The sequence below is a fragment of the Cervus canadensis genome, chromosome 3 (assembly GCF_019320065.1).
Source record: "Cervus canadensis isolate Bull #8, Minnesota chromosome 3, ASM1932006v1, whole genome shotgun sequence".
In the NCBI taxonomy this organism is placed as follows: domain Eukaryota; kingdom Metazoa; phylum Chordata; class Mammalia; order Artiodactyla; family Cervidae; genus Cervus; species Cervus canadensis.
The window spans coordinates 30,246,916-30,263,465 of NC_057388.1; the positions used below are offsets into that span (position 1 = coordinate 30,246,916).

Here is a 16,550-nt window from a genome sequence, read left to right on the forward strand (position 1 = left end):
GTTAATAGTAGTTTGCATTTGGTACTTACCGCTTCAGAATTTATAATTTTATTTAATGTTGACTTTATCCTGATGCCATCACATGGGTGCTGAGAGAATGGGGGTGGGTCCATTTTACAGGTGAGAAAACAAACAGGGTTGTTACATAATTAAATCACAACTCAGCCAAAACCACTACTGTACTGTACCACTTGAGTGAATGTTGTCAATTTAAACCATATTATGTCATTTTTTTAGAAAATGAAAAGTAATTTGAAACAAAATGAAGATTTCTCCAAAATCATTTTCATATTAGTATTTGAGGTGTTAATATACATTTACCACATTTGTTGAAACAAAAATTCAGTGTATACCTTGAATCAAATAACATTTTGTCAGTGAAAAAATAAGACTACTACTGCGTGGTACAAAATGTTTAATATACATGCAACAAGTATCGTACATCAAGGCAACAAAATACACATGGAAATAGTAGCATATAGTTCAGCATTCTGTTTAGGGGAGGGTGTGTGGACAGTGAACACTACTGAAGATCGAGACATACCTCATGCAAACGTTAACAAACTATCTCTAAAACTAGCGTGAAATGAACTGTGTAGAAACCTGAAGTCACATTAGCAGATCCATTTTATACCAAGAGCTCCAAGAAAGGAGAAAACGTCACTGTCCTCAGATGTCATGTTTCAATCTGCGTTCAGCAGCACGTTAAGATGCACAAGATTCTGTGCACATTAGAACAAATCCGAAAATTATGATCAATTATGGAATCCCGTATTTCCTTTCTGTATTATAAACATGTATGGAAAATGTAACAGTGATTTTCTTTAATTACTGAAGGATAATGTCATTTGAGAGTGGACCATGAATGAAAGCATTTAAATAGTCTGACCGTTGTTAGGAAAGCAGCAGCAACAGTGCTTAAGGCCAGCCTAAAATTTTTGAAGATCCCCCCGCCCTTAATCGTTTCTCCTTCGCTCCTCCCAAGGTTTCCAGTACCCTTGTTTCAACCTTCCTTCCATTCCCCTTGCTGAGTTACAAACTGCTGTAGATACATCATTGACAAGAAGGTATACAGAATTAGACTAGATTGATGGTACCATTTCTCAAGAATATTTGCATTACTACAAGTGCTAAAGACTTAAGCTAAAGTAAGGAAGCTCTGAGTATGTTCTGATGCCTCTAAATAATTTCTTTTAAGGGCTTGCAGGTCTTCTTTGTCCCTGAAATGACACTGAACTGTCTTAACATAAGAGTAGCCTTGTTACTGTTTATCATCTTAAATTCTGAATAATGAGAGTAAAGTATTGCAGAGAGCCACCACACTCCCACATTTCTAATACAAAGAATAATGTAGTAAGTACTGCTTTTCTCAATATTTTAGGAGGAATGTTCTTTCTATAGTCAAAGTTACTAAGTTTGAATGTAGTGTTTTATTAACAAAAAATAGCATATGAAGGCCCAGATAAGTATTGTAGTAGCCTCTTCATGTAAACAATGTATAAAACATCTTTGGCACAATTGATCATGTTTCCCTCATACTACTTACTCTAGAAAATATACTTCATACGTTTCCTCTTTCAACATGGTGGAATTTGGGGGGACCAAATGTACAGTTGTTTCAAAATTTGCAAAAATTTAAAAGACAGCTCAGAGCTTTTTAATAAAACTAATTTTTAACTAGTAATTTTTAAGGTCAGTTTTAAAATGAGATTATGGCATGACTAATGACAGAAGCTGTTAAAGCACGTAAGACACAATTCTTTCTTGCACACAAGAGAAAAACAGCACTGGATGTCAGGTGTTAAGTATGGTGGTTAGCCTACTGATCCTTATTTTAAAACTTCTCAAATCCTTAAACGAACTTGAAATCTCTCCTGATAAAAGTGTTTTCAACATCTGTTCTACATCTTTAAGTTTTTCCAGTTTATGGGACATAAATGTGATCAATTTTTAAATTGGTAAACTTTAAAGGAAATTTTGAGAAAATGAAATGTTATTCATTTACCTAAATGGCCTAAAATACTGTAAAATACTTTCCCTGTGACCTGAACAAATTTAGTAACTGCCTAAAGGCACGTCCTACAAAATGTATAAAATGTTGAATGGAGTGTTAGGTTGATGCTAAACGGCAACTGTTACACTGAACAAACTGCTGTGAAACTGCAGCTGAGAACCTTTCTCCTCACTTCAACGACAAGGGACCTGGGAGGGAGTTGACGAAAACTGAAGTAAGTCATTTTTAGAAAATGTAATTGAATAAGAGAGCAAAAGAAAATACTTAAATGTCTAGAGTAAAACCTTGAACTCAGTCTCTGGCAACTATGATACATTTAAATATATGAAAATCAGCTGAATAATAAATATGTACAATTTGCAATGGATTATTAGAGGATATCTGAAAGTTTTCTAAGCCTGTGTTTTAAACTTCAGTCACAAATATAATCATTTTAAAATGAAAAATGGCAGCATTTTTTTTTTCACCCAGAAGTTTACATGGAGTGGACTAAATTCTCTCATATAAGCAACAGAATTCCAGACATGTCCCAGAACAATATAAAATTCCAAAGATTTTCCCAGCAGTCAAACTTACGTATATGGAATATTTGCAACATAAAAACTTCTGGCTTTTACATACAATTTTTCAGGATGGAGTCAGACCTGGACTTGTCATCTCTGTTGTAGGACTTGCAAGGTAGTCATTTGATTTTAGGCTTGTTAGAGATTTGTAACTTGCCACTGATGTTAGAGACCCACAGAGACCAAGTAATGAGGGAGTATCTTCTTTACCTAAAAATTCGGATAAAATAACAAATATTTAATTGCTCTTGAAACCTGATACTAGTAAGATCCTAAAACCATTAAACTTTACATACTGTATAAAACGGTGCAGATATACTGTAAAATCAAACATCTGTATGTTGACATGTTTGATCTTCCAGTAGTTTCAATGCTACTCCTTATAGAAACATTACAGTGGGATTATTTGTGCTGCTTTTAAGGTTCCAGATCTGGAAGCTTGAGATGTTCTGGAACAAAAATGGAATTTACCTTTTGGGGGAGAATATGGTCATATTCGATTAGTAAAAAATAACAAAAAACTATAGCAACAATACAAGTGCCCAGGCAACAGAAATACCAGGAGATCCGTATGTGGGTAAAGGTAAAGTGATGCAGACACAGCAGAGCCGCTTCAGTTCAGCTGCAGGCTGGACCCAGGGAACCTCTGTCCACTGACTGAATAAACTTATTCAGCATCTGTGCTGCACCAGGATACGGTTACCTGCTGGAAGTCAGCTGGTCCCTGAAGGAAGAGTGGCTGAGGTCTGTGTCCACGCCTGGGGAAAACATTCTTTCCCAAGCAGCACACGCTTGCTCTAAGAGGCTGGCCTAAGGCTGTGAAAGGCTAGTAAGGTGAAAATCAGTTTTCCAAAGAAGATGGAAAGCTTAGGCTTTACTCACGTGGTTACAGAAATGTAAACTGAACCAGATGTCAGACGTTTCTGAATGTCATGCATTGTCTCAGACAGCCCCTCTGCAGTGTCTTCACTGTCATACTATGTGATAACTGTGGGGCACTCCTTTATTAAAAAACCACAGACTGAGTAAGGACACGGAGTTTGCTGTGGTCGTCATCATATTCCCGGTGCCAGCACACAGGAGACACTCACAATTACATAATGAATGACTCAGTAAGAACTGTGCTGGGACATGAAAGAATGCCTCTGTTCTTTACAGCCATGTGACTGGGGGAAAGGCGTCTTCTCTGAGCCTGTTCCTTCCTTTGTAAAAGGAGAACAGACACCAAAAGATGACCATGTTCACTTCATGGTTTCGCTGACTAGTAAAATATAGGAAGATATAACACTGTTAGGAAAACATATGGAAGAATAATTGTTACATTCAGGTTTTAAATGTTAGCTTATTTTGATGAAGGACTTCCCTGGTGGCTCAGATGGTAAACCGTCTGCCTACAATGTGGGAGACCCAGGTTCAATCCCTGGGTTGGGAAGATCCTCTGGAGAAGGAAATGGCAACCCACTCCAGTACTCTTGCCTGGAAAATCCCATGGACGGAGGAGTGTGGTAGCCTACATACAGTTCATGGAGTCACAAAGAGTCGGACGTGACTGAGTGACTTCACTTTATTTTGATGATGACATTTGTTATCATCAAAAGATACAGATGTTCCTTTTCAGGTCTAAGCTTAGAGACCTATTTCAGGCCATTTAGAGTTCTTGCTAAATGCTCTAGGAACTCAAATGCTTGAACAATTTCTCCCAAATTCCTAATTCATCATTGACCTATAATATTTCAGAGATTTACTGCTAATTACATACACACAAAGGTACAATTCAGTGACATTAATTACATTCACACTATTGTGCAATCATCACCAACCACTATTTCAAAAAATTTTCATCTTGCCAAACAAAAACTCCCTACCTCTTTAAACAGTAACTTTCCTTTCTCCCCTTCCCCTCAGTCTCTGGAAACCTCTAATCTACTTTCTGTGAATTTGCCCATCCTAGATTCATTCTTAAAAGCAGAATCATCCAGCATTTGCCCTTTTGTGTCTGGTTTATTTCACTTAATGTAATACTTGTTTTCAAGGCTCGTGCATGTGGTATGTATCCCTTTTCCATGGCTCAGTAACACTCCATGGTGTGTGTATATGACATTTTGTTACTCCACTCATCTCTATGGACATCTGGGCTGTTTCCACCTATCTACTACTGAAAATAATTCTGCTGTGAACGCTGGCATCCAAGTACCTGTTTGAGTCCTATTCTCAATTCTTTGAGAATATATACTTAGATTACACATATTTTTAAAACATACAGATTATAACACAGTAACTGCAAAGACTAAAAGTCTAACATACACAATGGAGTAATATGCAGGTGTAAAAGAGAATGAGAAAGATCTCTATAATTTCCAGGATATACTATGTAGTGGAAAAAGCAAAGCCCATAACGTGTTACCTTTTATATTGAGGAACATGAATTTATTTTAATTTGCATATGTTTTTAAAGATCAATAGATAATTAAACTAATAAAACAGTTACTTATGAAAGTAGAAGTCAGCAGAGTTGAGATGAACTTTAAGCACAGTACTCTGACTCTGGAATATATTTGCAAGATTAATTACAAACTGATCTTAATCTATTTTAACTTTTCCTATTTTAGTAACAGAGATAATATTACTTTGAAATTAGAACAATAAGGGAAAAAGCAAATAATTATGTTCCTATAAACTAGGGACCAATATTTTCCTCATGAGAAAGATATAAAAATATAAAATCAAGTACCTGGAAACCTTTTATGTATGAATTACAAAGTAAAATAAATTTAAGGTATATTTTTCTTTAAAAAACTTCCTAACTTGTTAGTGAAGAGGCTAGAAACAGTGACCAGTCCAGTCATAGCAGGCACCTCTATGGCCCAGATTATATTCTCTGGTATCATTTTCTAGTGTAAGGAAACAGGACCTCTTGGAGAAACAGCTGATCCTGGGTATGGCCATGATATGTACCAAAGAATCTCAGAACATCTTGTTTTCCACAAAGCAAGGAAGCTGTGACAGACGATGTCGAAAGGAACAGTCTTTTAAAGGGTCTCTCAGTGTGCAAAAAGGACAGTGACCTCCTAATGAGATGTACTAAAAAAGATGCATTATTTATACTGTATTCTTCCCAATGAAATTAAAAGACGCTTGCTCCCTGGAAGAAAAGTTATGACCAACCTAGACAGCATATTAAAAAGCAGAGACATCACTTTGCAAAGAAAGGTCTGTCTAGTCAAAACTATGGTTTTTCCAGTGGTCATGTATGGATGTGAGAGTTGGACTATAAAGAAAGCTGAGCACCGAAGAATTGATGCTTTTGAACTGTGGTGTTGGAGAAGACTCTTGAGAGTCTCTTGGACTACAAGGAGATCCAAGCAGTCCATCCTAAAGGAAACCAGTCCTGAATATTCATTGGAAGGACTGATGCTGAAGCTGAAACTCAAGTACTTTGGCCACCTGATGTGAAGAGCTGACTCACTGGAAAAGACCCTGATGCTGGAAAAGATTGAAGGTGGGAGAAGGGGATGACAGAGGATGAGATGGTTGGATGGCATCACTGACCCAAAGGATCTGAGTTTGAGTAAACTCGGAGTTGGTGATGGACGGGGAGGCCTGGCATGCTGCAGTCCATGGGGTTGCAGAATCAGAGACGACTGAGTGACTGAACTGAACTGACTGATTCTTCCCAAATATGTATAACCAGCATATACGAAGAATGAACGACCAGAGAAATCTAAATTGTCAGGGATTTAACAAAACTCTTGGCTGGGTGCATAAAATACATAAATGTCAAGTGAGAGAAAAAGTTGGGAGTGGGGGGTACAGTGCTCTGCTAGATGAAAGGACACCAAAGAGACTGAAAACTAAATGCTCTGTGGGATCCTTGACTGGATCAAAAAAAAAAAAAAAGCAACGAACAATCAGAAAATTAAGAAACATTTCCAGTTACAATAGCATCTAAAAGAGTAAAATACTTAGGAATAAACTTAAGCAAAAGTATACAAGTGTGTACACTGACAACTATAAAATAGTGCTGTAAGATAGTTGAAGTTAAAATAAATGGAAAAACATCACTTATTTTGATGGACTGGAAGATAATATTGTTAACATGGCAATGTTTCCCAAATTGACCTAAAAATTCAATGTAATCCCCATCAAAATTCTAACTGCCTTTTTTTAGAAATGACAAATTGATTCTAAAATTCATATGGGGGCTTCCCTGGTGGTCCAGTGGTAAAGAATCTGCCTGCCAATTCTGGAGACATGGGTTCGACCCCCGCTCCAGGAAGATCCCACGGAGCGACTAAGCCCATGCACCACAACTACTGAGCCTGAGCTCTAGAGCTTGGGAAACACCACTACTGAGCCTGAGCGCCCTGGAGCCCGCGGTCCACAAGAAGGGCCACTGCAGTGGGAGCCCGAGCACTGCAACTTGGTAGCAGCCCCCACTCACCCAAACTAGGGAAAGCCTGCACGCAGGGATCAAGACCCAGTAGAGTCAAAAATACACAAATGAACACAAATTATATTTGAAATAAAGTCATAGGAAATGCAAAGGATCCCAAACAACAGAAACAATCTTGAAAAAGAACAAAGTTGTATGACTCACATATCCTGATTTCAAGCTTACTGCAAAGCTACAGTAATTTAAGGCAGCGTGATATGGACTAAGGATGATGTGGCACCATCATCAGAACAGAACTGAGAATCCAGAAATGAACACACAGGTGTATGGGTAATGGATTTCAACAAGAGTTCTAGGACCATTCAGTGAGGGAAAGAAGAGTATTTTCAACAAATGGTCCAGGGACAACTGACTACATACAGAAAGAATGAAACTGGAACCTTAGTTCACACCATACACAAAAATATATACACCTTGGATACATATCAGTTCAGTTCAGTTCAGTCGCTCAGTCGTATCCGACTCATTGCAACCCCATGAACAGCAGCACACCAGGCCTCCCTGTCCATACCAACTCCCAGAGTTTACGCAAACTCATGTCCGTCAAGTTGGTGATGCCATCCAGCCATCTCATCCTCTGTCGTCCCCTTCTCCTCCTGCCCCCAATCCCTCCCAGCATCAGGGTCTTTTCCAATGAGTCAACTCTTCACATGAGGTGGCCAAAGTATTGGAGTTTCAGCTTCAGCATCAGTCCTTCCAATGAACACCCAGGACTGATCTCCTTTAGGATGGACTGCTTGGATCTCCTTGCAGTCCAAGGGACTCTCAAGAGTCTTCTCCAACATCACAGTTCAAAAGCATCAATTCTTCAGTGCTCAGCTTTCTTCACAGTCCAACTCTCACATCCATACATGACCACTGAAAAAACCATAGCCTGGACCAGATGGACCTTTGTTGGCAAAGTAATGTCTCTGCTTTTTATATGCTATCTAGGTTGGTCATAACTTTCCTTCCAAGGAGTTAAGTGTCTTTTAGTTTCACGGCTACAATCACCATGTGCAGTGATTTTGGAGCCCAAAAAAGTCAGCCACTGTTTCCACTGTTTCCCCATCTATTTGCCATGAAATGATGGGACCAGATGCCATGATCTTAGTTTTCTGAATATACTTAATAGATATACCTTGGATTTGGCAGCATTTTCTTAGATGTGACACCAAACAAAAACACAAGCAACCCAAAGAAAAACTAGATAAATTGGACTTTGTCAAAATCAACAACTTTGTAAGTTAAAGAATACTAGCAAGAAAGTGAAAACACACCTCAGAAAGGGAGAAAAATACTTGCAATTTGTATTATCTGATACAGGACTAGAATCCAAAATAAACACAAAGAACTATCACAACTCAACAACAAAAAGACAATGCAATTTTCAAATGGTCAAAGGATCTGAGTAGACATTTCTCTGAAGGTGATACACAAATGTCCAACAAACACATGAAAAGATGTTCAACGTTATTATGCATCAGCGCAATCCATGTCAAAACCATGAAATTCCACTTCATGCCTACTCGATGGATACTTTAAAAGACAGTCGGTACAAGTGTTGGTGTGGGCGAGGAGAAAATGACACCCTCACTGCTGGTGGGACTGTGAAATGCAACTGTCTGTTCAAAAAAAAAAAAACACAAAAAACCATACAACAGTTTGGCAGTTCCTCAAACGGTTAAACATATGATCCAGCCAATTCTGTTCTTAGTTATATACACAAGAGAAAAATATAAGTTCACTCAAAAATTTGTACATGAACGTTCATGGCAGCAGTATTCATAAAAGCCTCGAAGTGGAAACAACCCAAATGGTCAAATGACGAATGCACACTGTGATGTTCCCATGCAGCGGAATGTTATTTGAGCATAAAAGGAATGAAGCAACTGACGGACGCCGTGGCATGGAAGAACTGTGACAACATGCTAAGTCAAAAAAACCAGGCCCCAGAGAAGCTACACATTGTATGACTGCATTTTATGAAATGTTCAGAACAGAAAAATTCAAAGAAAAGATAGATTAGTAGTCCCCCAGGAAGGGGGGGAAGGAGGAATTGGGACTGAACCCTAGTAGGTCCAACAGGGTTTCGTAAAATTTACTGGGTGATGGCCATGTTCTGAAATTAGACAGTGGTGATGGTTACACAACACTGAATATGCTAAACACCATTGAATTGTGTGCTTTAATATGGTGAGTTTAAAAATTTTGTTTTATAAAATGACAGATTTTATATTACAAGAATTATAGTGAAACAGTTTTTTTTCTAAATCTAAAAGACCTTTTAAAATAAAAGTGCTAAGAGATATGGACAAATGGGTTATAGTTTAATTGTTGGCATTCTCTTTTTTGGGTTTTTTTTTTTTTTTTTTTTTGGTTAGACTTGATGAACTATGTAGCTGTTAGCATAACACCAGTCACATATGAAAGGCTTAATACATGCTTTCCAAAAAAAGACAATTTCTCAATCTTCCTATCAACAACTGTGGTACATTTTAACTTATAAAATTTTTTAAAAATTTAAATAATCAGTAGGGATGTAGAATTTCCTTTTGTTTTATACCTCTTTACTATATCATTCATTAAAATAAATCCTTGAGGAATGTAGGGGCCTATATAAAGGCATAAAAGGTTTTTCTGTTTGAATCAAGTTTTACAATACAAGGACATATTTCTTTTCTTCAAGTAACAAATCTCTATTTCTTAAGACTTGTCACATAGAGATGTTAATACTTTTAACAAAAAATGTGAAATATATGTAAAAGTAATAATCAGTTACAGTTCTATCATTAAATTAACCACTTCAAACAATACATTTGATGTATTTAATTTCCAGTAGTTTTTTTTCCCATTTATTTTTATTAGTTGGCAGTGTTTGTTTTCAGAAGGGAAAAACATCGATTATGTTTGTAAAAATGACACATTCATAATAAAAATTTAATCAATGCAGCAAAGCACAAAATAAATTTTAATGAACTTACCATCCAGCTTACATTCAACAAGAAATGTAGGTATAAAGAACATTATAAAATTGGGATGATGTCATGAAAGTCTTTAAATTAAAATTCTTTCATTTTTACTGTGATGCAATGTAAGAAATAGCCAGGAAAAGAAATGCTGAACTTCCAATACATTTCTTTTCCTGAAGAGTCAGTATTTTTCAAGAGTGATCTATGTTGAGAGAGCATGAAAAATGTATAGCTACCCATCAAGTCTAAGTGTTTTCTAACATGTATCAATTTTAGAATTATCTATTGAACTCTTAAAATTCAACAGTTAAAAAAAAAAAGGAATTCAAGTAGAGAATAGATAAGACAGGAAGAGATCTTTCACTGGAGGACACTGATGGCAAATAAGTTCTCGAAAATGAACGTCACTTGCCATCATGCATGCTCAATGCCTCAGTTGTACCTGACTCTTTGTGACCCCATGGACTTTAGTCCAAGAGGCTCCTCTGTCCACGTAATTTCCCAGCAAGAATACTGTAGTGGATTGCCATTTCCTCATCTAGGGGATCTTCTTGACCCAGGAATCGAACCCATGTCTCCTGAGTCTTTCTGCATTGGGACGCAGATTCTTTACCACTGAGCCACCTGGAAAGCCCATCAGGGAAATGCAGATTAAACCCACGTGAGACAGTACAATAAACACTTCAAGTGAAGCGTGGCGGCTGCCACGGACCACGCAGAAGCACGGTGGCTGCCACGGACCGCCGTGCAGAAGCATGGCCAAGAGGAGCTACCCCTCACCCAAGGTCGGGGCGGCGGCCGAGAGGAGCTACCCTATGCCTGAGGTCAGGGGCGGCGGCCGAGAGGAGCAACCCCACCTCCAAGGAGCGGCGGCTACACAGGCGCAGGAGGGCCGAGAGGAGCTACTCCACATTCAAGGTCAGGAGGGGCGGCGTGAGGAGATACCCCACGTCCAAGGTAAGAGAAACCCAAGTAAGACGGTAGGTGTTGCAAGAGGGCATCAGAGGGCAGACACACTAACACCATAATCACAGAAAACTAGCCAATCTTATCACAGGACCACAATCTTGTCTAACTCAATGAAACTAAGCCATGCCGTGTGGGGCCACCCAAGACGGTCGGGTCATGGTGGAGAGGTCTGACAGAATGTGGTCCACTGGAGAAGGGAATGGCAAACCACTTCAGTATTCTTGCCTTGAGAACCCCATGAACAGTATGAAAAGGCAAAATGATAGGATACTGAAAGAGGAACTCCCCAGGTCGGGAGGTGCTCAATATGCTACAGGAGATCAGTGGAAAAATAACTCCAGAAAGAATGAAGGGATGGAGCCAAAGCAAAAACAATACCCAGTTGTGGATGTGACTGGTGATAGAAGCAAGGTCCGATGCTGTAAAGAGCAATATTGCATAGGAACCTAGAATGTTAGGTCCATGAATCAAGGCAAATTGGAAGTGGTCAAACAGGAGATGCAAGAGCGAACTTCAACATTCTAGGAATCAGTAAACTAAAATGGACTGGAATGGGTGAATTTGACTCAGATGACCATTATATCTACTATTGTGGGCAGGAATCCCTTAGAAGAAATGGAGTAGCCATCATGGTCAACAAAAGAGTCGGAAATGCAGTACTTGGATGCAATCTCAAAAACGACAGAATGATCTCTGTTCATTTCCAAGGCAAAAACTCACTATCACGGTAATCCAAGCCTATGCCCCAACCAGTAACACTGAAGAAGCTGAAGTTGAATGGTTCTATGAAGACCTAGAAGACCTGTTAGAACTAACACCCAAAAAAGATGTCTTTTTCATTATAGGGGACTGGAATGCAAAAGTAGGAAGTCAAGAAACACCTGGAGTAACAGGCAAATTTGGCCTTGGAGTACAGAATGAAGCAGGGCAGAGGCTAATAGAGTTTTGCCAAGAGAACACACTGGTCATAGCAAACATCCTCTTCCAACAACACAAGAGAAGACTCTACACATGAACATCACCAGATGGTCAACACCGAAATCAGATAGATTATATTCTTTGCATCCAAAGATGGAGAAGCTCTATACAGTCAGCAAAAACAAGACCGGGAGCTGACTGTGGCTCAAATCATGAACTCCTTATTGCCAAATTCAGACTTAAATTGAACAAATTAGGGAAAACCACTAGACCATTCAGGTATGACCTAAATCAAATGCCTTATACAGTGGAAGTGAGAAGTAGATTTAAGGGACTAGATCTGATAGACAGAGTGCCTGATGAACTATGGACGGAGGATCTTGACATTGTACAGGAGACAGGGATCAAGACCATTCCCATGGAAAAGAAATGCAAAAAAGCAAAATGGCTTTCTAAGGAGGCCTTACAAATAGCTGTGAAAAGAAGAGAAGCGAAAAGCAAAGGAGAAAAGGAAAGATATACCCATTTGAATGCAGAGTTCCAAAGAATAGCAAGGAGAGATAAGAAAGCCTTCCTCAGCGATTAATGCAAAGAAATAGAGGAAAACAACAGAATGGGAAAGACTAGAGATCTCTTCAAGAAAATCAGAGACACCAAGGGAACATTTCCCTCGATAAAGGACATGTCCTCGATAAAGGACAGAAATGGTATGGACCTAACAGAAGTAGAAGATATTAAAAAGAGGTCGCAAGAATACACAGAAGAACTGTACAAAAAAGATCTTCACGACCCAGATAATCACAATGGTGTGATCACTCACCTAGAGCCAGACATCCTGGAATGTGAAGTCAAGTGGGCCTTAGAAAGCATCACTACGAACAAAGCTAGTGGAGGTGATGGAATTCCAGTTGAGCTAGTTCAAATCCTGAAAGATGATGTTGTGAAAGTGCTGCACTCAATATGCCAGCAAGTTTGGAAAACTCAGCAGTGGCCACAGGACTGGAAAAGGTCAGTTTTCATTCCAATCCCTAAGAAAGGCAATGCCAAAAAATGCTCAAACTACCGCATAATTGCACTCATCTCACACGCTAGTAAAGTAATGCTCAAAATTCTCCAAGCCAGGCTTCAGCAATACATGAACCGTGAACTTCCAGATGTTCAAGCTGGATTTAGAAAAGACAGAGGAACCAGAGATCAAATTGCCAGCATCTCTTGGATCATCAAAAAATCAAGAGAGTTCCTGAAAAACGTCTATTTCTGCTTTATTGACTATGCCAAAGCATTCAACTATGTGGATCACAATAAACTGGAAAATTCTGAAAGAGATGGGAATACCAGACCACCTGACCCACCTAGTGAGAAATCTGTATGCAGGTCAGGAAGCAACAGTTAGAACTGGACATGGAACAACAGACTGGTTCCAGATAGGAAAAGGAGTATGTCAAGGCTGTATACTGTCACCCTGCTTATTTAATATATATGCAGAGTACATTATGAGAAATGCTGGGCTGGAAGAAACACAAGCTGGAATCAAGATTGCTGAGAGAAATATCAATAACCTCAGATATGCAGATGACACCACCCTTATGGCAGAAAGTGAAGAAGAACTAAAGAGCCTCTTGCTGAAAGTGAAAGAGGAGAGTGAAAAAGTTGGCTTAAAGCTCAACATTCAGAAAACTAAGATCATGGCATCCGGTCCCATCACTTCATGGCAAATAGATGGGGAAACAGTGGAAACAGTGGCTGACTTTAATTTTTTGGGCTCCAAGATCACTGCAGATGCTGACTGCAGCCATGAAATTAAAAGACGCTTACTCCTTGGAAGGAAAGTTATGACCAACCTAGATAGCATATTAAAAAGCAGAGACATTACTTTGCCAACAAAGGTCCATCTGGTCAAGGCTACGGTTTTTCCAGTGGTCATGTATGGATGTGAGAGTTGGACTGTGAAGAAAGCTGAGCGCTGAAGACTTGATGCTTTTGAACTGTGATGTTGGAGAAGACTCTTGAGAGTCCCTTGGACAGCAAGGAGATCCAAGCAGTCCATCCTAAAGGAAATCAGTCCTGGGTGTTCATTGGAAGGACTGATGCTGAAGCTGAAACTCCAATACTTTGGCCACCTCATGTGAAGAGCTGACTCATTGGAAAAGACCCTGATGCTGGGAGGGATTGAGGGCAGGAGGAGAAAGGGACGACAGAGGATGAGATGGTTGGATGGCATCACCGACTCGATGGACATGAGTATGAGTAAACTCCAGGAGTTGGTGATGGACAGGGAGGCCTGGTGTGCTGCGATTCATGGGGTCACAAAGAGTCGGACACGACTGAGTGACTGAACTGAAGTGAACTTAGACAGCAATGCATCCCTATAACAATGGCTAAAATAGAAAACTGTGACAACATGGAAAAATGGCAAGGATGTGGAGAAACTGGATCGTTCATACATTGCTGGTGGAAACACAAAGCGGGACAGTCACTCTGAAAAATAGTTGGGCAGATTCTTAAAAACCTAAACATGCAACTACCATACAACCTAGCAGCTGTACTCCTAGGTATTTATCACAGAGAAATTAAGACTTAGGTTCACACAAAAAGCTGTCAATAAAGGTTCATAGCAGCTTAGTCCCTTTCAGCTGCTATACCAGAAATGTCATAAACTGGGTGGCTTATAAACAACAGAAATTTGTTTCTCACGGTTCTGGAAACTGGGAAATCCAAGATCAAGGTCACTGCAAATTCAGTGTCTGGTTATGGTCCGTCTCCTGGTTTATATACAGTAGTCTTCTCACTCTGTCCTAATAAGACGGAAGGGGTAAAGGAGCTCTCTGGGGTCTCTCTTTATGGGCACTAATCCTATTCATGAACCCTCCAGCCTCATACCTAATCATCTCCCAAAGCCCATGTTCTAATATTCTTATACTAGACATTTGGTTTCAACAGATGAATCTAGGGGAACACAAACATTCAGTCAATGGTAGCAGCTTTACAGACCTCAAGTGTAAACCAACCCAAACGTCCCTCAATGACTGGTTTCAAAACAAAACAAAAATGATATAGCACATCCATACCATGGAATATTCTTAGCAATAAAAAAAGCAAAAATAAAAAAGGCAATAAAAAAAAATAGACACATCACAACTGGGACAGATCTCAGGGGAATTATGCTGAGTGAAAAAATCCAATCCAAAAAGTCCATGTACTATCTTAGTACTCTTCATGATTTTATTATACCATATTCTTCATAGTTTCATGACAAATTACAGTAACAGAGAACAGATTAGTGCTTGCTGTGGGTTAGGGAAGGGGCAGAGGTAAGGCATGGCTGGAAGGGAGGTGGGTATGGTTATAAAGGGCACCATAAGGGATCCCTGCAGTGAAGGAACTGTCCATGTCTGAGTGGTGGTGTGTATACATGGACCTACACATGTAAAATGGCATAAACTAAAAACACACACAGCTGAGTACATGCAAATCTGAGTGAAATCAGTGGATTATACTGTCAATTTCATAGATGTGATATTATACAGTTTTGTAAGATGTTGCCCCTGAGGCAAACTGGGTGAAGGGTATATGGAGATCTCTGTATTATATATTAAGCTGCATGTGAATCTATAATTACTTCAAAATAAAAAGTTAAATTTTAAAAAGGGGGTAGCTAGAGAAATTCTTCAAAGTGATAAGCATTCAGGGAAAAGTACAGAATGTAAACAAATATTAAGTGGACAGAATAACCTTGGGCATACATAGTTTTGTGCTACTTAAGTATATCTTCAGGGTAAATTTACTGGATTAGAAAATAAAAGCATATGCAGGATTGTGTCAACTTTACATTAACTTGGAGAAAACTCGAAAGTATTACTTTCCATTCACTTGAGTCTGCTTTTGTATTTCTTAAAAATGATTATAGCTCTCCTGAGATAGGAAAAAACTTAACAAGAAATGCACAATGCCTAAATATTTTATCTTCTCTGCTATTTAAAGTTTTTCTTTTTCCCTACGAACAGAGTCACTGGTTATTTGTACCACATGTGAAGGCTACTGATTTCTGTATAATTTTATATCCTGTTACCTTAGAAGACTTTTATTTTTTAAACTTTGCAGTTTATTTTATTTTTGAATTTTGCTTATTTCTGGCTGTGCTGGGTCTTTGTCACTGCACACAGGTTTTCTCTAGTTGCAGCGAGCACAGGCTCTAGGAATGCAGGCTTCAGGAGCCTTCAGCATGTGCGCTCAGTAGTTGGGGCACATGGGCTTAGTTACTCTGTGGCGTGTGGTATCTTCCTGGACTAGGGATCGAACCCGTGTCCCCTGAAGGTGAATTCTTAACCACAGAGAAGCTCCAAGACTTTTTTTTTATTGTCTAAATTAGTGTTGTTATTTATCTGTGATTCCCAGGTTCACGCTATAAACTCTAAAATCCAATTCTCATGTCCCTAGAAGTTTCTTCTTTAAATGCACTGGCTAAACTTCCAGTATAATGTTAAATAGTGGTAGAAACAATGGGTATCTCAGCATTTCCCCACTAAGATGCTCATTTTAGGACAGACATACATACATATATACATATTCATGTAATGTAAGTATTACTTAGATCTTCTGTCTTGAATGGTTATCACACAAGTGTTGAATTCTGCCCAGGTTTTTCTGGCATCTGTGGATGATAAATCTTTTCTATCTCAGAT

At 38.9% G+C, this 16,550-nt stretch overlaps 1 protein-coding gene across 8 annotated transcripts in view; it reads right to left on the minus strand.

Annotated features, from left to right (window-relative positions):
* Nucleotides 1–398: 398 nt before the first annotated feature.
* Nucleotides 399–16,550, minus strand: part of LOC122438224 (RUN domain-containing protein 3B) — a 157,359-nt gene continuing 141,207 nt past the window's right edge. For 5 of the 8 annotated variants that reach the window (XM_043462864.1, XM_043462862.1, XM_043462863.1 and 2 more), the window contains one exon: nucleotides 399–2,787. In XM_043462864.1, the coding sequence (XP_043318799.1) occupies nucleotides 2,642–2,787 (146 nt within the window). In that variant the 3' untranslated portion in view covers nucleotides 399–2,641. The remainder of the gene's footprint in view (nucleotides 2,788–16,550) is intronic. The other 3 variants (XR_006268486.1, XM_043462859.1, XM_043462858.1) reach the window with 3 other exon arrangements.